General features: G+C 42.8%; 1 protein-coding gene across 1 annotated transcript in view; it reads left to right on the forward strand.

Moving 5' to 3' along the window:
• The window catches only part of NAA35 (N-alpha-acetyltransferase 35, NatC auxiliary subunit), a gene marked incomplete in the record, with an annotated part of 1521359 nt that overhangs the window by 1369989 nt on the left and 124316 nt on the right, over positions 1-27054 (forward strand). Inside the window, 1 exon segment of the mRNA XM_044060897.1 lies at positions 14578-14718. Within this exon segment, the coding sequence (XP_043916832.1) occupies positions 14578-14718 (141 nt within the window).

A 27054-nucleotide genomic window follows, 5' to 3' on the forward strand; every position in this document is an offset into this window, starting at 1 on the left:
TAATGATCTCCTGCCAAGGGCGGATGGACGTCCAGACAGTATACTATTGCCTTTATGAACACCATACATGACAAGTATGCTCCCCTCATACAGCATACGTCATAAAATAACATCCAGGCATACCATCCTCAGAACTTCTTTGATGCCTGTGCAAACACCATCTTCAGTTGTCTGAATGCTTGCTTCGTTTGCTAGTTCACTAAGCTGTTTTCAGGTAAGTGCCCCATTGAGGATTTTTTCTTATATTTTTTCCTTTGTTTTTGTTGCATGTGGGGTTCATGTCATCCAGAAAGGGTATATGCCAGTGCAGGTGACATATTCCCAATAAAACCATCATGGGCAGTGTTTATTTTGCCTAGGTGTTTCCCACAACCATACGGCATGTTCTATTTGCCAGGCTTTTGTCCCAAAGACTCGGTCTAGTCAGCTTTCCTCTTTGGTCATATATCTGGAAAGTCAACGTCTTATGCTTTTGGCAAAAGATGGTATGGAAGGAGCTTCCTGCTCCAAGGGTTAGCTGTAAGCTAGGTGTGATTCTTTGGCTGTGATGCCTGTACCGGACATCTCTTCCAAGGCTAGTGAAAGCCCAGAAGATCTCCTGGCTCAATTATTGGATTCTTCTGCTGCAACCACTTTGGAGATCGGTATGTATCCGGCTTCACGCACCTCCCTGGAGGCCTTGCAGACGTCCACGTTGGATGTTCAGGGGGACCCCCGGCTGATGATTAACGAATGGCCTAGGGGTGTTCTTCAAATTTTGGTTAGAGAGGAGGTGCCAACTACCATTATAGTGTGTTGTACAGGGTCTGAGCCTTCTAAGTTTTGCAAGGCTGACGTCCATTTAAAAAAGAAACAAAAAACTAAATATGTTTCTCCTGTTCCTAAGGATCCTCAGAGTGAATGGCAAAAATTCACCAAGGATTGTATAATGTCCTTATGGCTTTGAAGCCTACTCAAGGAGAGTCTGTCCCAGCTCCCCCTTGGTCTTCTACTACTCTTAAGAGGCCCAAGGAACAGGATGCCTCTGAGGAGGAGGATGACGAAGAACCCCTTGCCTGTTCTTCCTAAATTTTTTCTCCTTTAGACTGTGGCTCTGAGGAAGAGAAGGCCACTAGTCCTGACTCTTCTTTTGAGGAGATTTCCTTTGGAGAGACAATTTCCAGAATGATGGAATTTTTCAAATTGGATTGTGCTCAGGTGTCTTAGGTTCAGAAGAGGTATTACAAGCTTTTGCAAATGGACTCTCCTAGATCTTCTGGTGTTCTGACTGCCTTGTTAGATGCCTTTTCTACTGTATTTCAGGTTCCTTATTCCTAGCCCCTTGCTCCAAAAAAGCATGATAGGTTTTATAAGGGGCCGCATGATTGCAAGTTCCCTTATAAGTGCCCATCTGCTGACCCTTCTGTGGTGTCTGTGGCATCTGACAAGCCTTCAAAGTTACTTCCTTTTTCAAAGTTGCTTCCTTTTGATAAAAACAGTAGAACTACAGAAAGACAGGGTAAGAAGGTATATACCTCGGGTCCCTATTAATTATTCAAATGTTTTAAAGTTCGAAAGTCATATGGTCGACACCATATGATCGAACTTTAAAAAGTTTGAAGGTGAAAAGCAACAGCTCCATACTGTGCAGAATGGGAAAATTTCTCTTTTCTGCACTGAAGTGCGATCTCGGAGTTGTTATATTTAAGTAGGGGGTGTGGGCAGTGCAAGGTGGGCTTGCCCCCCTGCTCAGAGTGTTGAGGTAAGTTTTTTTAATTGTTTATTATATTTTTAATGTTTCAAACTTCGCTCATGTGTTGTCGAACATATGAAGTTCGAAGTTTTGAAACTTTGAATATATAATATAGACCCTATACCTCAGCTACACTTGCTTTTAAGGCTGTCAATTATCAGACCCATATGACAAGATATACTTTGACTGTTCTATCTCAGGCCTGTCAGGTTATTTCTGACCTTCCTGACTCTGAGGTGAAGACTTCTGCTCCCTTCTTGTTAGGGGCAACTTATCACGTGGCCCACCGGTCTATTTAATGCAGTAATGATGAAGCAGATGCTTCTTCTAGGGCTGCTGCTTTTGGCTGTCTGCTGAACAGATTTAGAATGAGAGAAAGGGGAGGGAAGACATAAAGAAACATCCCCTTCCAGGAAAAAGAGAGGGCTTTGGCTTCAACCTTTGCCTGATGATATTAAGACTAAGTTGATGGACACTTCTCTGGATAACCAGCATTTGTTTGGTGGTTCTATTGCAGAACTGTTTTAAGTCCTTACAGGAAAAGGATAAGGCTTTACAAGATCTAAAACATATCTTTGTTTCTCCTGTACCTAACTTCCAAAGGAATTACCCTAATAACCCAGCCTTTGTTTGTAGGCAGTCTTGCCCTCCCCCAAAGGTAAGAAGGGTGGGCTACCCAGACTCGTTTACCTCATAAATCTCCTTTTCTTGACGAACCAGGTGCTGTCCGACTATCCTGTTCATCTCAGCAACATTCCTCTTTCTGTTCATCTTTCCCTGTCCCTTCCTGTTTGGTTACATTACTCAGGATTCCTGGGTTGTTTCCATTATTCACCAAGGGTACTACATGGTCTGGAAATCTCTTCCCCTTTCATGGGCATTCCTCAGCTCTCTCCGGAACAGTTGGCCTTTTTTCCAGAGGTGCTTCAGGGTCTTTTGACTCAGGAGACTATTCAAGAAGTTCCAGTTTATCAAAGGGGAAGAGGTTTTACTCCAGAATGTTCTTGGTCCCCAGGAAAGAGGACACTTGGAGACCCATTCTGGATCTCTCGCACATGAACACTTTTCTGAAGGTCCCTTCCTTTCAGATGTTGTCCCTTTAGAATTTTGTTTCCTCTGCTGCTTCCTCAGGTTTTTCTAGTTTGTATGGACTTCAAGGATGCTTATCTTCATATCCCTATGGATCCATTATCTGGAAGTTTTTGCATTTCTCTGTTGCTTCCTGGCATTTTCAGTTCTCTGCTTTGCCCTTTGGCCTCTCTACTGCCACAAGAGTATTCACCAAATGGCTTGCTCCTGTGATTGCTTTTTGCAGGCTAAGGGGTTACAGGTTTTTCTCTCCTCAGTAGACATACTTTTTCAGGCATCTTCTCCGGGGATTCTACTGTAGCGTCTTCATTTTTCCATTTCTCTCCTGCAAAGCCTGGGGTTCACTATAAACTTCCAAAAGTCCTTTCTGACTATTAAAATGCTGGTATCCCTGCCTCCTTCCAAGGTCTTAAGTCTCATTGCCTTCTTTCAATCCCATCTTCCGCTGGCCTCAGTTACAGCCAGGGAATTTCTAAGAGCTCAGTTTTTTGTGGCCTCCACCATTCCTATGCTCCCTCTAGCCAAACTCCACATGACAAAGCTTCATTGGTTTCTAAAGTCGGTTTGGCTCCAGCACTCTCATCCTCTAGATGTCATAGTCCCTCTTCTTTCATACTTCAAGCTGGAAATTCAGTGGTGGATTCGGCAGTTGTCACTCAATCCAGGGCTTTTTTTTAACCACCACTGCCATCTCAGGAGTTGTTCACAGACATTTCAGACATGGTATAAGGGGCTTCCTTTGGTTCTCTAAAGTGCAAGGCTTCTTGTCGCTTCAGCAAAAGAAAGACCATATCGATGTCAAAGAGATGGAGAGCTCTTCTGTTGGCTCTTTAAGCATTTCATCCTCTTTTCACTGCAGTGTCCCTCAAGGTACTTACAGATAGTACCACAGTGATGTGACATGTCAACAGGCAAGGGGAGACAAGATCTCATCTCCTTTACAAGTTAGCACTTCAAGTGTGGGAGGTAGCTATCCAATATCAAGTGATGCTTCAGGCAGTTTACATTCACTTAGTTCAGAACATTTTGGCAGACTTTGAGCAGGTCCATATCACAGTCCCACCAGTGGATGCTTCAGAAGGATATGTTTTTGGACATTGTCCACCAGTGGGATACACCTCAAACAGATCTATTTGCTTCCCATCTGAAAAAATAACTTCCTCATTTTTTGCGCCAGAGCCCCATGTCCTTTGGTCTGGAAGGCGGACACTCTCTCTTTTTCCTGGAAGGGAATGTTTATTTATGCCTTCCCTCCCCTCCCTTTCCCTTCATTCCAAAAGTCCTGTCCAAAATAAAGCACAGTGGTCCCAAAATCTTGCTGGTGACTCCATTTTGGCCCAGACAGCATTGGTTCCCTCTTCTGCCTTCAGCCAAGGGCAGTCATCACAAGTTGCCTCACAGGGTGGACCTACTCACACAAGACAAGGGATCTCTCATCCACAGCCACCTGTCCACTCTTCAACTGGCACTGTGGATAATAAGATTTTGATTACATATCGGCACCTTTTTTCTAAGGACGTGCTTAGGGTCCAGCAGGAGGCCAGGAAACCCATTACTAGAAAATCCAAGTTATCTGAACAGAAGAGGTTTTCTGTTTGGTGTCTTTGCTGTAACCTGGATACACTTTCTGTGGATATTCCTTTGGTTCTGTCTTATCTATGTAAATTGCTCAATGCTGGATTGGCATGTTGTTCTGTTACGGTCCACTTGTCAGCTATCTCTGCTTGTTTGCCTTTTGCACCTCCATTAGCTTCTAGATTTGAGATAGAACAGTTTCTTAAGGACGCCCTCTATATTAGATCTCCCAGGAAGCCTGTCCCTCCTTCCTAGCATTTTAATTTTGTTTTAGAGAAATTGACCCAGGCTCCTTTTGAGCCTGCAGCTTCAGCTTCCTTACAGCATTGTTCTTGAAAGACTATTCTTTTGTTGGCTGTTACTTCTGCCAGATGGGTGTCTGAGCTTCAACCCTTATGGCTGTTCCTCTTTTTATAGCTTTCCATAAGGACAGGGTGTCCCTTTGAATTAATCCTTCTTTTATGCACACGGTGGTGAATGAGTTTTCTCTTAATCAGTCTATTTATTTGTCCACTTTTTCCCCATGTCCGTAATCTGCTAGTTTGAAGGTTTTGTACACTTTGGATGTGCATAGAAAACTCAGATTTTATTTGGATAAGACCAAAGCTTTTAGCAAATCTGATCTTCTTTTTGTTTCCTTTCATCCTAGATCTTTGGGATTGGCTATTTCCAAGCAAACTGTTTATTCTTGGATATCCAAAGCCATTTCTTTTTGTTGTTCTTTTCATGGCAAGAGCCTTCTTTCTTCTATTAAGGCTCATTCTCCTAGGGCTGTGGCTTCTTCTGGTGCTTTTTTCAAAGGTTTAGGTACTGACTGTATTCTTGAGGCAGCTACCTGGACTTCTCTGCATACTTTTACAAAGCGCTATAAGCTGGATGTGATATCCAGGGCGAGAGCTGGTTTTTCTAGGACCATTTTTCATGAGTTCCTAGAGGGCTCTGCTGTTCCTTCCTCCCTCTCTTCTTCCTGAGCTTTTGCAGTCTCCCTATTGTAAAGAATACTGTAACAGTGAAATGGAAGAACATAGTACAGTTGTCTAAAATCTGTCCTTATCTTCACTGTTGAAGTAATTCACTCCCTCCCTTCTCACCCTGGTTCTTTTGCCTTCTAGATGTGGTTATCATCTGTCTAATCCTTGGACTTGCGTTCCTACTGGGGCTCTCAGTTCTGAGTATCGTACTTCTGGACACCACCTTTATGCCCTATGTTGTATGTGGGGAGCATACGTGTGATGTACAGCGTATGCTTAGCAACCTAAAGGTTTTGGTCTAGTGGTTGGATGTCGGGCTGCCCTTGGCAGGGGATGCCTATTGTAAAGAATAGTGCAACAGTAAAGAGAAGAACATCTACCATTATGGTAACATTTTACACAACTGTACTTTCATGCAGGAATTGTTTCTGTAGCATGAGACTGCATTTTGAATCAGTTCAATTTTTAGTTTGCAAGATTAATTTAGAAATGCATTTTTTCATACAATAGTGATACTCAGCATATTGTATATTGTCAAGGACATGAAAAACACCCGGAAATAAAGATGGGCAAATAAAGAGGGGTTTGCTAGAATGCAGAATGCGCTTTAGAACTAATTATTAGACAACTGATGGAAAAACTGGTAATGCCACTAATAGATGATAGATAAAGAGTGTTGGGTTGTTGGATCTAATGAAATATACACACACACACACACACACACACACACACACACACACACACACGTATTTCACACACATTTTTTTCTTTGTTTGCCTAACAACATCCAGGCACCCCGAAAGATGAGTAGCAGATGGATTCTAAAGCTGCTTTGTAGCCTTTGTTTCCTGTCAGCCCAGATTCATTTTTGCACAACAGAAAGATAACACTCAAAAGCAGGCATTCCCTGATGTATATAAAAAGGTGTTTGCTGTGCTGCCTTGTGGCTAAGGTAAAATAAGTCATCTTGAGTTCATATTTAACCATCTTTTTTTAAAAGGCTTCCATTTATTGCCACCTAGTACAGTTTAACTTGGGATACAACACTTAACCAGTTGCTGTTAGCAAGCAACATAAAACAAGAAAAATGTGAAATGTAAAAATCCTCCATGTAGTATGATAAATGTTCATGTGCTTGCCTTTTAGCAATGTCCAAGGAAGGCTTCCATGAATAGGGGATCTGTTCTTCTGATTGCTACTTGTGTTTAATAGCGTGTTACTGAATGCAGTTGTTGAAAAGAGAAAATGCTGAGCAAGTCACAGAAGGTACAGAAGTGAAGAGTTGAACGTGGACAATATACGTTATTAAAAGCATAGAGGCTGCTGTTCTTACTGATAGTAAGCCCAAAACAAACTGTGAAAATAAACTACACTAGTAGAGTGTTAATCTTAATAAGGTATATAACAAAAGGAAAAAAAGCTTGGCTAAAATCAGGAAAAGCAACTCCTGTAATGATAGGAGCTCTCTAATTAAACTAAACAGGAAACTTAGAGGACTAATTAAGTCCAAAAGGCCAGTTATGATGTCAAGATGGCATCACAGGTTAAATACTGCCACAAGGCTATCTACAGTTCTGTCCGAAACCTCAAAGACTGCACACACCAGTGTGCCAAACTGGTGGTCATTGGTGCCACCTTCACTAAGCAGAGTGACATATCAAATTTGATGGCTGACAGTTTCAGCTTGAACTTCACCTCCACTCCCTCCATGAAATACCTACTAGCATAACCCCCCCCCCCACCTATTAACAGGGAGCAGATCCTGTTGGCACTCACTAAGGCCAAAAACACAACCTCAGCGGGGCGTAACAATAAATGTGGATGCCTGCTAAATAGCTTGAAACATGACCATTCAGGACACTTGAGTCACTTTTCAACTATAATCTCAAAATAGACTTTGTACCACAAGATTGGAGGACTGCAGTAGTTATCCCATTTCACAAGGATGGACCATCAGCTGACCACAGAGCCTTCAGACCTAATGGTCTTTCTAGCCTAATATGCAAAGCTATGTAACGAATTATCATGGAAATGGTTAGCAAAGATGTATAGGCATCCTTCAGACACTGATCCCAACCCATTTTGGTTTTGTAAAAGGAAGGTCATGCCTACTAAATCTTGTGGACTTCTTTTAGAATGTCACCAAAGCAATGGATGAGGGGAAGACGGTGCATACCACTTATGTGGACGTGGCTAAGGCATTCGATACAATACCCCACTCGGGTATAGTTGACAAACTCACCAAATTGGGCACAAATCCCACATAACTTGCTGGATTGACAAGCTGGGTCGCAGACAGGACCCAGGATGTCAGGGTTGGTGATAACACCTCCACTGAGAGACTGGTCACCAATGGGGACTGCTCCTATTTGGCATCTACTTCTCAGAGGTAAAGGCTAATGTCGAGGGTTTTGACCAAGTTTGCAGATGATTGCAAATATGGAGCTGTAATAGATTGCCCCATGACACAAACATCTTACAAGGGCCTAACACAGACAAACGACTGGTGCTAAAGTCATGGACTAAAATTCAATGCCAAGAAATGTGTTATAGTGCCTTTTGGTAAAACTGCTACAGGCTAATTACTCCATCGATATGATACAGAGTTGACCCAGTAGTCAGGGATCTGAAAACATATGTAGACAGTAATCTGGCCTTTAACCAACATGTAGCCAAGATAGTAAGAAACTTGTTCCAAATTGCCCAACTTATAAGTAAAGATATGGCATCCAGGTCCAAGGAAGTCATGTTGCTACTTTATTCTGCCCTTATCAGACCCATTATTGAGTATAATGCCCCCTTTGCCATGTATCTGACTAGACAGCTTGAACAGCTAACATGCCCACAAATGTTCCTTATCAGGAGAATCCAAGGTATAAACACATTGTCCTATACAGATCACCTTAAAGCCCTATCTCGGTACTCTGTGTCCTACAGGTTACTGACAAACTATCTGTGTCTGACATTCAACCCATCCTCGGATCCAGCTGTGATGGACCTTTTGCACATCCACCAAACAAACAGCATCAGAACCACTAGATGCAAACCTTTTGCACATCCACCAAACAAACAGCATCAGAACCACTAGATCCAAAGATTTAAATTTTGCTTGTAACATAAATAAAACACATTGGTGAGACAGATATGTTTCTCAGAGAATCCCATGCTCTTGAACAGGCTCCAAATCTGTGTGAAGCACAGTCCTTCCATAAACCTATTTAAGCATAACCTTGGCAAATGGTTGGGAAAATCAGAAATTCACCCCAGGTCTGAACTCCCATGTCTCTGATATACAAACATAGAAATTAATGCCCAAACTAATATACCCCCCTACATAACCTCTAGAAACTTTGTAACTAGTATACCCCCTCCTACTAAACGCCCATAATACATAACACCATTGAGCTGGATTGCTTAGCTAGGTTTATAAAAGCCCTGGTGATCTTTAGCCTAGTCTGTCTCAGCCTCTGAACCTGTAAAGTAGGGGCTACTGGTGGAATTGTGACAAAGCCCGCTATAGCAATACAAGTAATTTTTGGGGGTCATTGAGGTGCTATTCATAGTGTTGTATTCATCTTGATGTTCTTCATCTCACATTGCTGCAGTCCTTACATATGGGTAGTCCGCTGTCCTCGGTCGGCCCGAATACCAAAGTATTAGGCTGACGTCGGTCAAGGCGCTTAAAACTGACATCAGGACGTCAGGGTACAAAAGCGCATGACCGACGTCATATCCTCAGTCTTTTTTGCTGCATGGTCCGATGCAGAAGCAGCGTTGCAAGTGCCGTTCGGCGTTCTGAAATTTTTCGAGTTCGGAGTTTCAGACCGAATCCAAGTTGGCTAAGTACCCCGTTGGGGAATATTTTGTTTTTTTCTTGCCTCAGTGTATTACCGGATGTCAGAAAAAGTGAATAATTGTATTTCTTGTGGGAAACAGATACCGCATAGGGATTATCATTCTTTGTGCATTCCTTGTTTGGGGCCTGAGCACGACGTAGTCGAGTGTCGCTTTTGTGCTAGGTTTAATAAGCGCACTATTAAGCGAAGGTTAGATTGTGCTAGGTTGGTCTTCGGTAGGCGGTTAAACCCAGGCAAGATGAGTCGTCCGTTCCGGATGCCGGTTCTTTAGAGGCTTCAGTGGAACCGGTGGTTCCGATGGAGACTTCTCTGGAGTCTCAGGGGGAGACTTTGATTTTGCAGGATGTGGCCTCTCAAGAGGCAGGTCAGGCTGAAGGGGCTTCTCAGGTTTCTGTACTCCCCTCCCTTCCCAGGGTGGTTAGACCCTCTCCTTCTGTTTCCAAGGCTTCTTCCAGAGGCAGGCCAGGTTTAGCTTCTGTTGGTGTCAGTCCTAGTTCTGCAGGGTCTGTGCCTAAGAAGCACATGCTTAAAATGGCAGAAGATTTGATTACTCTGATTAGAGGTTCTTTGCCCCCTCCTGATAAGAGGCCTAGGGTGGAGCCAGAGTTGGAAAGTTTTGAACAGGCTTCGGATGTTTCAGAGTCTTCGCTGAAGACTTGCAGGAGTACACTCCTTATTCTGATTCTGATGCAGAAGATTCCACTCCTTCTGCTTCTCCTCCAGAGGATTTTTCTTTTCAGAGACACTTCATTCTATGAGGGAACATTTTAAGTGGGAAGGTCAGGACTTCTCTGATTCACGGAAAAGGCTTAGGGAATTTTTGTTTTACCTCAACATAGGCCCTTAGCTATACCCCTGTTCTGGATGTTGTGCAAGATGTATTTTCAGAGGCTTCACTTAATCCTGATTCTCTTCCTCCTGCGCCTGTTAAACCGGATAGGTATTACAGGGTGCCTGAGGCTCATAAATATCTCTATAAGAGTCCTAGGGCGGACCCAGAAACTATTAGTCAGGGACCTAAGGGTGTCAGGGCCTCTGTTGTAAAGAATCCGGTTCCTCTAGATAAAGAGGCCAGAGCTTTGGATAGATGGGGAAAGAAGGTCTATACATCTTCTACCTTAGCAATGAGGGCTTTGAATTGCCAGTTTCATATGTTGAAATATCAAAATTTTCTTCTTTCGCAATTGAAATCTAAGGTGGATGCTCTGGCAGAAGGCATTGAGTGCAAAGAATTACAAGATTTGGTGCATGTTTTTGAACAGGTGGGTAAGCATTCTTTACAGTGTGGTTTTGATGCTTTGCAGGCCTCTTCTAGGGTGGCTGCCACTGGTTCAGTTCTTCGCAGGCATGCCTGGCTTAAGGATCAGAATTTATCTGACCATGTTAAGACAAGGATTTTGGATGCTCCTTTGCAGTCTGAAGTGTTGTTTGGCCCACCTGTGGAGTCAGTCTTGAAGAAAATGGAAGACAAGGCTAAGTCTATGCAGACTGTTAAAGATTTTTTGCAAGTTCAGCCTCCGAAGTTTAGTAGAAATTGGCCTGCTAAGGGGTGGACGTATCCTTCTTCTGATTCCCAGTCTAGGGGTAGATCTAGACGTGGTAGGGGCAGAGCTCAGAGTTCCTTCAGACCTAGAACATGGAGTTCACCTGCACAATCTTCAAGTGAGGGCAGGGGCCAGTCCTTTCGTAAACAGGCCCAATGACCTACTTTTTCAGCTGCCAGATCCTTCTTGCCTGGCAGCACCTTTGGGAGGACGGTTGGCACTCTTCAAGGAAAATTGGATTTTAATTACCCAGGACAAATGGGTATTGGATATCATACACCAAGGTTACAAGTTTTATTTCCATACCTTGCCTCCTTTCAAAGGCATGCCAGACGTTCCTCCTCAGCAAAGACTAGAGGCTCACAAACAGATTTCTCTACTACTTCAGATAGGAGCTATACAACCGGTCCCTCTGCCAGAAGGGGGCCTAGGATTTTATTCTCACCTGTTTCTAGTACCAAAGAAAGGGAACACGTGGAGACCAATTTTGGATTTATCTATCCTCAACACATATCTGGACATTCCCAAGTTCAAAATGTTGACGTTACAACAGCTTTTACCTCTGCTGGGCAAAGATCACTGGATGGTGACTCTGGATCTCAAGGAGGCTTACCTTCATGTTCCTATCAGGCCCAGTTGCAGGAAGTATCTGCTTTGGCTGGGGCTTTTCATTATCAGTTCTCTGCATTGCCCTTTGGCTTATCTACTGCCCAGAGTGTTCACGAAGGTTCTGGCTCCAGTGGTAGCTTTCTTCAGGCTAAGAGGAATACAAATCTATCCTTATTTGGACGATTGCCTGATTCTGGCTCAAGGAAAGGACGAACTTCTTCATTTACAGTATGTGATGGCAGTGTTAAGATGCCTAGGGTATTCTGTGAACGAAATAAAGTCCAGTCTAGTACCCTCTCAGGGCATGTGCTTTCTGGGTGTGAGACTGAATACAGCATCCCAGATGGCCTTTTTGACCCCGGACAAACAAAAGAATCTTTCTCTTTATTTCCATCAATTGTCTCGTCAGTCCAGGCTGACTGCAAGGACAGTCCTTCAAGCCTTGGGGTTCATGGCATCTTGTATTCTGGTACTTCCCAATGCCAAACTGCATATGAGGAAGCTACAATGGTATCTCAAAAATGTATGGACGCAACACTGCCAAGATATGGACACTGTCATTCGGATAATACCTTGCATTCAAAAGGAATTTTTGTGGTGGGCTTAGGAATGTCACCTAAACAAGGGGCTCTCTGTGACCCGACCAGAGGCGAGTCAGATTCTAACGACAGATGCCTCAGACAAAGCTTGGGGAGCTCATCTAAATGGAAAATGGGTACAAGACACGTGGCCTGCCAGACTTCAACATTTACATATCAACTTGAAGGAGATGTTAGCAGTCCAATTTGCATTGATAGCTTTCAAGGATTTACTTCTTCCAGGGCATGTGTTGATTCAAACAGACAACACAACTGTCATGTGGTACATCAACAAGCAAGGGGGGACACATTCATACCCTCTATGCAGACAAGCAATGATTTTGTGGGAGACTGCTCTCAGTTTACAGCTAAATCTTCAGGCAAGGTTTCTGCCAGGAGCACAGAACTCCTTAGCAGATGTGTTGAGCAGACAAATTATGGATCCCCACGAGTGGAAATTGGATCCTCATGTATTTCAAAAATTGACAGTGTTATGGGGAACTCCAGACATAGATCTGTTCGCTTCTCCACTAAATTACCAGTTGCCAAAGTTTTGCACAAAAAGGTTTCATCCCACAGCTTGGAGAGTGGATGCTCTCTCATTCAATTGGAGCAATCTTCACGTGTATGCCTTTCCACCACTGCCTCTCCTCCCAAAGGTACTCCTGAAGGTCAGACAGGACAAGCCAACCATGATTTTAATAGCTCCGGATTGGCCTCGACAGCACTGGTACCCATTACTGAGAAATCTGGTACGGGAGCCTCCATGGCCTTTGCCTTCGATTCCACACCTGCTGTCTCAGGAGAACAGTCATTTACTCAATGTCAAACTCCACTCTCTGCATCTGACAGCCTGGCATATTCTGTTTTAAACCCTGGAGGGTCTCAGCTTCCACAACAAGTTTTGAATGTTATTTTGGAGGCCAGAAGGCCTAGTACAAGGAAAGTTTACGCAGATAAATGGAGGAGATTTTTAATATGGAGTACAGCAAAGGACTTTGATGTTTCTAAACCTAATTTAAGTGTTGCTCTTCAATACCTTACTGAGTTATTGGACAAAGGTTTGTCCTTCTCCTCTATAAAGGTTCATGCTGCAGCAATTTCTGCTCACTATGACTGTGACCCACCATTATTTTCTCATCCTTTGTTTAAGCAATTCCTTAGAGGGGCAAAGAATATAAGACCCCCACGTAGAGCTCCTACTCCTGCTTGGGATCTCAATTTTGTGTTGGCGAAACTCACTCTACAACCTTTTGAGCCTGCAGCTACTGCCGAGTTGAAATATTTATCATGGAAGACTGCTTTTTTGTTGGCCATTACCTCTGTAGAAGGGTTTCTGAATTACAGGCCCTTATGGCGGTTGAGCCTTTCTTAATTTTCCACAAGGATAGGGTGTCTTTGCACTAACCCTTCCTTTATGCCTAAAGTGGTTTCTAGTGTGGCTTTAAACCAAACTATTCATTTGCCTACTTTTTATGCAAACCCCCAAAATAAAGGGGAGAAGATTTTGCACACTTTGGATATACACAGACAGTTGCGATATTATTTGAGCAGAACTAAAGGGTTCAGGCAGTCTCAGCAGTTGTTTGTTTCATTTGCTTTGGGTTCTCAGGGCAAACCTGTTTCAAAACAAACTATTTCTAAGTGGATCGGTTTTTGTATTGCTTTCTGTTATTCCCATCATGGTAAGGAGATTCCACCTGGGATTAGGCCTCATTCCACTAGGGCTACTGCCACTTCTACAGCCTTTTTAAGGGGTGGCTACTAAAGATATTTTGGAGGCAGCTACTTGGAGTTCAGTGCATACTTTCTCTAAGCATTACCACCTTCCACTTTACTCTAAATCTAGGGCTGGTTTTGCCACTGCAATTTTACAGGGCATTTTGGCAGCTCCTAATGCTTTATAGTTTTGCCATCCTCCCTTACCTCTGCTTTGGGATTCTACCCATATGTAAGGACTGCAGCAATGTGAGATGAAGAACATAGTACAGTTTTGTACCTACCATAAATGTAGATGTTCGAAGATCCACATTGCTGCAGTCCAATTTACCCTCCCTCCTTCCCCTCTGTAGTTAGAGGTGGTTGTGTGGTTTGGGTTGTACATATTGTAAATATGGTTAGTGCAGGGGTGGTTGGTTGTTCTTTGCTGTTTTTTGGCTTTGGCCTTTCTTTTTAGGGCCTTCTGACATCTGGGGCAAGAAAAGACTGAGGATATGACGTCGGTCATGCGCTTTTGTACCCTGACGTCCTGATGTCAGTTTTAAGCGCCTTGACCGATGTCAGCCTAATACTTTGGTATTCGGGCCGACCGAGGACAGCGGACTACCCATATGTAAGGACTGCAGCAATGTGGATCTTCGAACATCTACATTTATGGTAGGTACAAAACTGTACTTTTTTGGTATTTTGATATTATGTACACTGGTCTTCCGCAGAGATTAACATAACCTTAAGACAAGCTGCCTCATACCATTGGAGTTAGCCATAACATAGTAGAATGGCAAGTGCAAATAAACTGAGCAGAATGACAGGTGTGTTATTGTGGGGGCTAGGCAACAGAGAATTAAATGGCTCTTTGCTTTACAAGTGAGCACTGATTAATTTATTTATTTTGTTTTTCAGACCATGATAGCTTTTGATATGGATGGAAAAGTGAGGAAACCAAAATTTGAACTTGACAGTGAACAGGTGCGATATGAGCACAGGTTTGCCCCTTTTAACAATGTCATCACACCTCCTCCAGTACATTACTTGCAGTTCAAGGTAAGAACCAGTGTCGTCTTTCAAGTTCTTTGCATTCTGACTCAACTGTCTTCTGTGTTGTAATAAATTGTGTTTTCTTTTAGATTTGTAAAAAAGGATCTCTGTCATTGTTAATATGCCAACAACTGTGTTTTGAATTTATTTATTTATATTGCATTTTTATAAAGGCTGTTCGTTATAGTCCACAGAATAATGGAGTAACCGAAAAAAGGAGAACACTCGTTAGATAATGGGTAAAATATACATCAGAATCGTATTGGATGAAAATGTTCTCCAGCAGGGTATTAATGTACAGATATCACGCAGTAAAAAGCAAGTATATGCTGCAAAGCATGGACTGGCAAAAAAAGGCTACCATCTTTTTTGTGATGGCTATACATTGCTTTGCTGTGTTGTGATAATAAGAAAAGTAAACTGAAAGAAAAAATAAAATTAAAAACAGCTCAAGCAGCAAAGGTAACTGTAGTAGCAGCTACAGTGACTTGCTTTTATAATTTCACTTCACTAAGCATGGCTTAAAATGCTACATTTATTGAGCATAAAAGAAATGCAAAGAAAAAATGAATGCTACATGCCTGTGTTTCTGTGTGTGAGTCTCTCTCTGTCTCCTTCTGCATCAATGTTTGTATATGTGGACATAAATTACTTACATGACTTGTATTTTAGATGTAAAATTCTTCTCCAGTGACAATGACGTATGGTATAGCAAGTTTGAAACATTAGGCAGAGTCTTCTACTTCTTTCGGCTGCTCCCGTTATGGGTCGCCACAGCAGATCAACTGTTTCCATTTCTTCCTGTCCTCTCTTGCTCTGTCACACCAACCACCTGCATGTCTTCTCGCACCACATCCATAAACCTTATCTTAGACCTTCCTCTTTTTCTGTTACCTGGCAACTTCATCCTTAGCATATTTTTCCCAATATACTCTGCATCACTCCTCAGCACATGTCCAAACCAATGTAATCTTGCGCCTCTGGCTTTTTCTCTAAACCTTCCAACCTGGGCTGACCCTCTAATATACTTATTCCTAATCCTGTCCATCCTCGTCACACCCAGTGCAAATCTTAACATCTTCAACTCTGCCACGTCAAACTCTGACTCCTGCCTTTTTGTCAATGCCACTGTCTCCAACCCATATAACATAGCTGGTCTCACTACTCTCTTGTAGACCTTCCCTTTCACTCGTACTGATACTCGTCTGTCACAAATCACTCCTGACACTCTTCTCCACCCACTCCATCTTGCCTGTACTCTCTTCTTCACCTCTCTTCCACACTCACCATTACTCTGAACTGTTGATCCCAAGTATTTAAACTCATCCACCTTCGCCACCTCTACTCCCTGCATCCTCACCATTCCTCTATCCTCCCTCTCATTCACACACATATATTCTGTCTTAGTCCTGCTGACCTTCATTCCTCTTCTCTCTAGAGCATATCTCCACCTCTCTACGGTCTCGTCCACCTGTTCCCTACTCTCACTACAGATCACAATGTCATCTGCAAACATCATAGTCCACGGGGACTCCTGTCTGATCTCGTCTGTCAACCTGACCATCACCATTGCAAATAAGAAAGGGCTCAGAGCTGATCCTTGATGTAATCCCACCTCCACCTTAAATGCATCCGTCACTCCCACCGCAGACCTCTCCGCTGTCACACTTGTACATATCCTGTACCACTCTTACATACTTCTCTGACACTCCCGACTTCCTCATACAATACTACAACTCCTCTCTAGGCACCCTGTCATATGCTTTCTCTAAATCCACAAAGACACAATGCAACTCCTTCTGACCTTCTCTGTACTTCTCCATCAACACTCTCAGAGCAAATATCACATCTGTAGTGCTCTTTCCTGGCAAGAAACCATACTGCTGATCACTAATCATCACATCCTTTCTTAACCTAGCTTCCACTACTCTTTCCCATAACTTCATGCTGTGACTGATCAATTTAATCCCTCTGTAGTTACTACAGCTCTGCACATCACCCTTATTCTTAAAAATCGGTACCAAAACACTTTTTCTCCTCTCCTCAGGCATCCTCTCACTTTCCAAGATTTCATTAAACAATCTAGTTAAAAACTCCACTGCCATTTCACCTAAACACCTCCATGCTTCCACGGGTATGTCATCTGGACCAACAGCCTTTCCGTACTTCATCCTCTTCATAGCTATCCTTACTTCCTCCTTGCTAATTCACTGCACATCATGATTCACTATCCGCACATCATCCAACCTTCTCTCCCTCTCATTCTCTTCATTCATCAGCCCCTCAAAGTACTCTTTCCATCTGCTTAACACACTCTCCTCGCTTGTGAGTCCGTTTCCCTCATTATCCTTTATCACCCTTACCTGCTGCACATCTTTACTAGCTCGGTCCCCCTGTCTAGCCAATCGGTACAGGTCCTTTTCTCCCTCCTTAGTGTCCAACCTTTTATACAACTCTTCATACGTCTTATCCTTAGCCTTCACCACCTCTCTCTTTGCCATGCACCTCATCTCCTTATACTCTTGTCTACTTTCTTCATCTCTCTGACAATCCCACTTCTTCTTCGCCAGCCTCTTTCTCTGTATACTCTCCTGTACTTCTTCATTCCACCACCAGGTCTCCTTGTCCTCCTTCCTCTTTCCAGATGTCACACCAAGCACCTTTCTAGCCATCTCTCTTACAAGCTCTGCTGTAGTTACCCAGCTATTCTGTAACTCTTCACTGCCACCCAGTGCCTGCCTTAACTCTTCCGTGAAAATCACCTCACAATTACCCTTTTTCAGTTTCCACCATTTGATCCTTGGTGCTGCCCTCACACTCATCCTCCTCTTCTTGATCACCAATCTCATCCTACAAACCACCATCCTATGCTGTCTAACTACACTTTCCCCTGCCACCACTTTACAGTCTCCTTCAGACTGGCCCTTCTACATAAGATATAATCCACATGTGTGCATCTTCCTCCACTCTTGTATGTCACCCTATGCTCCTCCCTCTTGTTAAAATACGTATTCATCACAGCCATGTCCATCCTTTTCGCAAAATCCACTACCATCTGACCTTCTGCAGTCCTTTGCTTAACACCATACCTACCCATCACTTCCTCATCCCCTCTGTTCCCTTCATCAACATGCCCATTAAAATCTGCTCCAATCACCAGTCTCTCATCCTTGGGTACAGGCAGAGTAACTGCTTTATATCAAAAATATTAAAAAATGTATATACTAATAAAAAAGCAAACATGAAAAGTAATAGGTTTCCCATTATCTAAGTGCAGTAACACCTTCCAGGTTGGTGGTTATCAGGGAAATAACAGACCTTCCCAGTGGTGGGAGGGCCCTCCTCCTACTGTGCCATCTGGCCTCCCAGCACCTTTGGGTAGTCCTTTTTTTTTCCCGATAAAATCTATCCTGTCGGGCAGTACTGTTTGCTTGACAGATATAGCCCCAAATCACAAGGAATCTTATTGGCTTACTTAAGGTTGCACTACACAGGTAGGAATTAAAGAATTCAAAGTTTTTCTATGGTTTTATTGTCCATTATTTTCTTAACTGCTGCAGCGTGCAGTTCTCTAATAGTATTAGTACACCACCATTCTTTGTATGGTGAGTCTGTCCTCCTGGGAAACCCCATCTGTTTCAGGAGAAGGTGAAATAATTCTTAAGCATTTTCTGCTCTGGTAGTTAAGTCAGGTCAGTCTAAATATGGGATAATGTCACTGAATGCACTCATTTGACTAGCTATTCATTAGTGAAAGCCTAATGTGCTAATTGGTGCATGCATGGTATGTAATGGAAAGTCTGCTTCTGGAAACTTAATGATAGGTAAGTATTTATTAAGAATTAACTAAAATACAGTGCAGCCAGCTGTTTGGCAAAGAGGAATAAAATCCTGATTCTAACCCAGCTGAACTAGGAATGATTAGCAACCTGCTTTAGAGGAACTGGCCATGGAGGATGAGATTGTGTGGCCAGTGCTGGTTGACCAATCTAGAAGGTATAGAGGCAGTCATGTTCACTGCTGTGATGATGCTTAGTGGAGATTGCATTCGTAACTGGAGTTACCAGCATCTGTTTGGTTAAGCCAGGAGTACACACGCCAAGCAGTATGCACAGTAACCAGAGCAAACACGCGGGGAGACTTGTATATGTGAGACCAGTATTGTGGCTGCAACCAGCAGCTAACTTGGGATTGTAGAGTTTAGGGCATAGTACAAAAAAAAATCATTCACCCTTTGTGGCTTCTGGGATGATGGCCTCCCCTCCTGACAGCTCCTGACTGTGAAACTAGCTGTGTTAAGTGTGTGGTTTCCTTGATACATATCCCTAGTAGATACCTGAGATTCCCCTTCAGGGTGGAAATGCAGAGTGAAAGCAGTCAATGTTGAGGGAACAGTTACAGTTACCTAATTGTAAGCAGCTGGTGATCACCAAGCAGTGTGGTACAAAGTCCAAAAAAACTTTGTTCATTGCAGTGTTTGTATTTGAGTGCTCCATGTAATTTCTTTTTACATATTTAGGTGAGACTCATTCTTTCCTTTGACTTGAGGGAGGAGGTTTCCTCTTACACCTTCTGAGAACCTTAAACTTGTTTGACTGCAGTTTGTGATCAAAGGAGAAATTTCAGTCCAGTAAATTGTACTTCTGCTTATAGACACAAGTGGTGTTATAAAGTATAAAATTTCCTCACATGTTTCTCTTACAGCTCACGTTTACCCTGCTTATAGGTGTATTTGTTTCAGTTAGGATGTTCATTATTCCAACTGCCTCCATGGTATTTTGAATCATCTGACAAGGTAACCCAATCCTGACCAGCTTTCAAAAGCTCAGACTCCATTTCTTTTCCTGTGGTAGCTGATTGTCTGAGCATACCTTGTCAGGGAGGCCTTCAGCTGTCAGAGGAAGTGAGTGTTCAGTCTTTTTCTGCCATCCAAATAAGAAAGTCCTCTCGCTCTGCAGAGGATCTAGTTCTGATTTTCCAGCTTACTGCTCAGATAAACCCCATGTGGAGGCTCCTCTCATTTTATTATTCTTGTTCTATTTGTGTATGTATTCAAAATATATTTCATAATTTCATGTTTTATTTCTGTCAGTGTTTGTAGTAATTTCTGTGGGAATTTCTGCTTGTAGTAGTGTTTATGTGGCTTTTGTCTTGGACAACTGTTCATTTTACTGTTTCTGAGGAAATTTTCAGAATTCTCTCAGAAGTACAGTATGTGTGTGTGTGTGTGTGTGTGTGTGTGTGTGTGTGTGCGCTGCTAGGGGCCTATCTTTACTGTAGCTACTCTGCTTTATTTTCATCTTTTGACAGGAAAATGTTGCAGAATTTGTATTTTTCAGCCTTTGTATATTATTTACTAGATGTGTGACTCTGCCCTGTGTGTTTTTAACATCAGATTGAGATTTTACCGCAAATTAAGTTACTTGATGTACTGTAGAGATTTTACTCTCTCTCTCTCTCTCTCTCTTTCTCTGGCACAAAAATGTAGCTTAAATTGCTATTAAATGTTATTTTCTGCAGTTTAACATGGTTAGAGTTTGTGGAGCTAATTTATAATGCTGATTTGGCACATTTGCAGCTTTGGTGTTTGGACTTGGTATACTGGAAATTATTTGACTTCTGTCAGTTGCAAAAGTATTTTGAAAAATTTCAAACTGTGATAATAGCACAGTTTGACAAAGTGTAGTTTGGTGTGGACATACTTATTACTAGAAACATTAAGTGGTTATTATAAAACATTATCTAGAACTGTCAGTTTATTATTCTGGCTGGTGTTCTCTCCCTTGACTTGATGGATCCTAACTCTGGAATTCCCCCATTAAATCTTATTGCATATAAAATGGAAATAAAAATAAAAATAATAAAAATATGCTTCAGCCTACAGTTAGTGATTCTGTCAGGACCACTGCTGATCCTGCAGACCACTTAAACCTTTTGACCCACATCTCTTTACTGTATCTTTGGCTGGCCGCTGTGGAACAGGTTTAGACATGTCCTTCCGGGCTGTTCCATTACCTGGCACAGGTAAGGGAAATGATTTTGCTTCATCCTTATTTGCAATGCATAACATTTACATGATTTAAATTGTTTCTGATTTGGCTCACGTTTCGAAGCTTGCTTTTACAGTAGTGTGCTTGAATGTGCAGATATAGTCTTGAGAAATGCTGCTTCTGTTGTTTTAAGACAGTATGCATGGTTATGTAATCAGAATTTCTTTGATGATTTAAAAGATGAAAGTTTGAATTTACCTTTAAGTTATGAATTGGTGTTTCGGCCCACTGGCGAGTCTCTGAGCTGCAAGCTCTCGTGGTAGGCCAACCCTATCTGATTTTTCACAAGGACAGGGTTGTGTTACACACTAATCCATCATTCATGCCTAAAATTGTTACTGAATTTACATTGAATGAAGCCTTCAGTCTCCCAGTCTACATTCCTTGGGTGTGCACAGGCAGCTCAGGTACTACCTTGACAGAACAAAGCCCTTTAGGAATGCTGAACAGCTGTTTGTCTGCTGTATGGGGCTAAGAAAGGTCAACTAGTGTCTACACAAACTGTTGCACAGTGATTTTCCTCTTCTGTTTTCTGGTACTCCCACCATGGTAAATCTGTTTCAGGCAAGGGTAACACTTGCTCGACTAGGGCATTATTCGCTTTGATGGTGCATTGGAAAGAGTTGGACTCTAGAAGCGTTCTAGAGGCAGCAACCTGGTCCTTTGTCCATAACTTTACAAAGCACTCTGAGCTGGATTCATTTTCAAGGTTCAGAGCAAACTTTGCTCGGACCATTCCCCATGGACTCCTGGATCTTATCCTTCCACCTCCCAGTTTGGTGGGTAAGCTTTGGGAATCTACCCAAAATGCCACTGAAGCAGTGAGAATGATGAATATAGTACAGCTGCATAAGTCCTACTTACCTGTAACAGTAGATATTCAAATTCTTCACTCCCTCAGTGGCAGCACCCTCCCATCATCCCTCAGGTAGTTGAGGTGAGTTTAGCCTCTTTTATTCAGTTGTTGCTGGATTTGGTTTTTATATGGTACTGGGATTGATTGTGAATTTACCCTGTTAGATGATTCTTGCTTCAGGTACTTTCCTGTCATTTTTTTGTGGAAGTGAAAATGCCTGAACACTTCTTCCTGTGACAGCTGAAGGCTTCTCTCTTAATATATGCTTAGCCAATCAGCTGTCACAGGAAGAGAGAAGGAGGGGAATCTGAGCTTTTGGAAGCTTTACAATACTGGGTTACCTTGGCAGATAACCAAAAATGTCACTGAGACAATGAGGAATTTGACCATCTACTATTACAGGCAAGCAAGACTTCTGCAACTGTACTTTCATATGTAGTTACTAGGCATATGAATTCATTGAGAAGCCTAGAGCAGTTTCCCATTTGTCTCTGAGCACTTCGACTTGCTAAGAATTACAGAGAAAGCATATAGAAGTTGGTGAAATCGAATCAACTGCAGGAAGCAGCTCATTAATAGATCATAGCCTTAATCCTCTGCTGTAACTGCCAGTCTCATGTTTATGCTGGCTTTCCCCTAATTTTTTTTTGTGAAATGAAGACATATCAATATGAAAGCAAACTTTGTCTGTCTCCTTTCTCTAAGATCTTCTGTACATATTTTATCACTAAATATATGGTACTGGGTGGCCTTGTTAAGCTCATATAACGTGAACTATAAAATAACATAATAAGATACAAATTTGCGACAAACAGAGTAGAGGAATACAAAGGCCATTTCACACTGAGCTAGTCGGAGGAAGGGCTCTGAGCCAACTAATCTGTGATATATAACATTAAGTATCCTGTTTTTTGCTTATTTCTGAGTTATTTATAGCACGTTTATTGAGGTATTAACTAGAAATTTTCTACAATTGTTAAGCATCTGGTTGGATTTGCAGTTGCTCGCCCCTACTGTAAATTTGATGTGGGACACTCCTCCCTGTCTAGTGTCATTACCTCATTCTACCTAATCCAGGGAGAACATTTGAGAAGGCCAACCTAGTTAGTTTCTGCTCCTCCTTTCCCCTTTACAAAAAAATAAATAATTTTTTTTTCTAAGCTTGTTTCCTGCCTTTCCTGTAAGTCGTCTAGTCCAGATACAGATTTGCTGTATCCAGGACTGTTTGTAAGCTTCTGAGCCCCCAAGCCTTTCTGTGTTGGAGGGAAGCCTTCTAGCTTAATTTTGTTTCTTAGAACTAGCCTGTTTTCTAGTTTCAGCACTCAAATCTGTTTCTTTGAGCTCAGCACTTGTTCAGAACTCATTGTAAGCACTAAATAAGCTACAAATTACTACAGCACTCAACTTTCCTCACTTGTCTAGAAGAAAACAGTTTTTAGTACTTAATAAATAAGCACCTGTCCAAGCATGTCTAAGGGTCCGCTCCCGGTGTTTTCTCCTGTCTACCTGATTAATCTGGGCATCTTGAGGCAATGCAGCAATTGCCTCGTACACAGACAACCCTCTCCTCCTACCACCCAACACTACAACCTGTGAGAGATGCACTTATATAGCCAAACTGGAAACAAAGCTCTCTTCACCCAAGACTGGACTAGACAGTCTAGAGGAGAAGGTAAACACTTGCACCACACCACACTCATCACATAGTTCCTCAAAACCTGCACCACCAAAACACACACATAGAAACACAAAACACACACCTGAGGCTCTCAAAAAAATCTATCCAAGCAACAGGGACCTCCAAAGAAGAAACGCAAGCAACCTCCACACCCCCCAACACAACCCAAATGACACATAGCCCACAAACTCAGTGTGCCACTCAACCACAGCCCATAAGGCATAACAATGTACCCAACACTCTAGTCATAGGTGACTCTATAGTCAGGCACACTGATGTTCCACTCACCAGGCTAAACAAGGAGAAAGTTACTGTCAGCTGCCTGTCAGGTGCCAGGATCCTCCACATAACGGATGCACTCCGGTCACTCCACAACAAGTACAAATATGACTCTGTCATTGTCCATGTTGGTGTGAATGACCTGAGACGTACCTCCCTGGACTACATGAAAAGAGACATGGAGGAGTGTCTGATCTTGTAGCCCAGGCAGGTATGACCCTAGCTCTGAGTTGCATCCTGCCATCACCCAGAATGATACCACAGTACAAGGACAAAATGATTGACTTCAGCAATTGGCTAAGCTTCTGGTGTCATTCTAAGGGGATCCATTTTCTGTATGCCTGGGATGACATGATCGACAAACCACAATGCCAGAGATGGCCTGCACCTGTCACCCTTGGGATTCCAGATACTGGCTAAAGCTCTTGCCACTCCTATAGTGCCTTTTTTAGGCAAGATTCAAATGACAAATTCACCACCATAACAGGTACAAGCAAGCAAAATCTGAGGGTAATGCTTCTTAATGCTAGAAGTCTAAACCTCAAAATGCACTCACTCGAGGCACTCCTTAAAATTGAGAACGTCGACATCTGTGCAGTGACAGAGACCTCGTTCAAGGCTCCAGAGAGCACCCCTGCATTGCCAGGCTATAATTCATACCACACCTTTCGGCCACCTAACCTGAACCGAAGCACTAATGGAGGTGTGTCCATATTCATTAAGGATATCTACACATCCAGGCTAGCTGCTCAGCATAATGCATCCGAGATTATCCAAGTGCAACTAACTCTGAGCAAGACCACAATCCAAATTGTAGCTTGCTACAGATCCCCCACCATGCCCAAGGATTCCCACTCCTCATTTCTTGATACACTGGAAAATATTAGGGTACAACCTAACACCCTAATAATGGGCGATTTCAACTACCTCACCATTAACTGGGAAAACTACTCATGTACCAACTCTTGTGCTCAACGTTTTCTGTAATTCGTAAATTCCAATGCCATGGATCAACTTATCCACACCCCCACCAGGGGCAGCAATATCCTAGACCTGATCATTACCAACATGGGCAACCGGTGTTCCACACCAGAGGTCAATTCCTCATTGGTCAGATCTGACCACAAGCAAATCACCCTAGAAATCCACATCCCACCCCCCATTAGGGAAACCACCGTAAAAAATTTCTCCAAAGCCAACTTCATGCTTCTTAAGACAGAAGTGGCAAACGTCACGACACCAATGCCGACGGACAATAGAGGTATGACTGCTGAATCCTATACAGTTGCACTTTATAAGCACTTACACGAGTGCATGAATCGTGCAGTCCCTAACAGATGCTATCCTCCAAAAAAGGAAGCCAATCTGGTGGTCCCCTGCCATAGACAAACTCTACAACAGAAGAAAGAAACTGTTGCAAAAAAAGAGTAAAATTCCATGACTGGAGGAACTCCGTGGTCAGCCTCAGTAAGAACATGCGATCCCTCATAAAATCTTCCAAAGATAATTATGAAAACAAAATCACCACTGATTCTAAAGACCCCTCCCTCCCACCCATTTAAGTTGTCTTGTTAAATACCACTGTCTTTCTAGTTGCCCGCCTCTTATGTTAATCTGACCATATATCTCATTTCTCTCTACTTTCACTGGCTTATGTGAGTAATCACAAAACCATCACTTTTGAAATCCCACCCCTTCAATTATTTAAATTTATTGGCCATCCTACAGTATTTCATAGTACCAAAATACAAAATAACCACCCCTTTCAGTCCATCTTGCTGTTTTAAAAATAGTAACTCTCCACTAAACCTTAACTTTTTAAACAGGTAAAACTCAAGTTACCTACTTTCATATCTAACTTCTCTAGTGCACACTGCAGAGTGCATTCTTCTCAATCTTACCTTTAAGCATCCCTGTTACTAGCACTTTCTCTAATACCTAAAAGATCATCTCTACTTGACTCCAAGTAGACTTTTCTCTATCTGTTAAACCTAGCACTTGCTCCTACAGTACTTATTACCTTGATACGGCACTCTTATAGATAGCACCCCAAAAGGCAAACCCCCATTTCTCGGTCACTCACGCCCCGGAATCTCTTTTAAAGTTTTTTGTCTAGTCCTTCTAGCATGTCGAGGATCAGTTGCTAGTGTCCTCTCCTGCTCAGCTGGTGAACCTGAATATTGAGGCAATGTTACAATTGCCTCATGTACACAGACAACCCTCTCCTCCTCCCACAAAACACAAATACATGCGAGAGATGCAACTATACGGCCAAACTGGAGGCTGAGCTCTCTCAACATAGGACTGGCAAGACCAGTCAGGAGGAGAAGGTTACCACACACACTATAGACCCAGTCTCACATAGTACCATCACAACCTCAAATCATACACATAAACACACAAAGACATACTCAAGGCTCTGATCAAAAATCTACCAAAACAGCAGAGGCCACCAAAGCAGACACCCAAACAACCACCACCTCAGAACACAACACCTGCAACACATAGACCTCACAGTCAGAGTGTCAAACAGTCACAGCCCTTAAGGCCAAACACAATGCCAGACACACTAGTCATTGGTGACTCCATAGTCAGACACACTGACGTCCCACTCACCAGACTGAGTAAGGAGAAGGTCACAGTAAGCTGCCTGTCGGGCGCTAGAATCCGCCACATAACGCAAGCACTCAGGTCTCTCAACAGCAGGTACAAATATGACTCAGTCATTGTCCACGCTGGTGTAAACGACCTGAGACGTACCTCCTTGGACTACATGAAAAGAGACATTGAGGAGCTCTCTGATTATGTAGCCCAGGCAGGTATGACCCTGACCTTGAGCAGTATCCTACCTTCACCAAGAATGATGCCACAATACAGAGATAAGATGATCAGCTTTAACAATTGGCTTAAACACTGGTGTCATTCAAAGGGGATCCAATGTCTGTCTGCCTGGGATGACATGCTGGACAAGCCACGCTGTCAAGGGACGGCTTGCACCTGTCACCCTGGGATTCGGATATTGGCAAAGGCTCTTGCCACCCCCATAGTGCCTTTTTAGGCAAGGCTCAAATTCTAAACCTACCACCCTAGAACACAAAAAAGGAAAAAACTAAGGGTAATGCTGCTCAATGCCAGAAGTCTAAATCTCAAAATGCACGCACTCGAGGCCCTTCTCAGTATGGAGAACATCGATGTCTGTGCAGTGACAGAAACCTGGTTCAAGGCTCCTGAGAGCACCCCAGCACTATCAGGTTTTACCTCTTATCATGCTCCGCCCCAAAATCCGGACAATACCAAGAAAGGAGGGTATCCATATTCATCAAAGACACCCACACCTCAAGACTGGTGGCAACACACGATGCATCGGAGACCATCCAGGTGCAATTAACCATAGGCAAGACTGCCCTGCAAATTGTAGCATGTTACAGGCCACCCTCACAAACTCAGGAACCTCACATGGCCTTCCTGAAAACACTAGA

The sequence above is a fragment of the Protopterus annectens genome, chromosome 2.part0 (assembly GCF_019279795.1).
Source record: "Protopterus annectens isolate FY-2018-M chromosome 2.part0, PAN1.0, whole genome shotgun sequence".
NCBI lineage: Eukaryota > Metazoa > Chordata > Ceratodontiformes > Protopteridae > Protopterus > Protopterus annectens.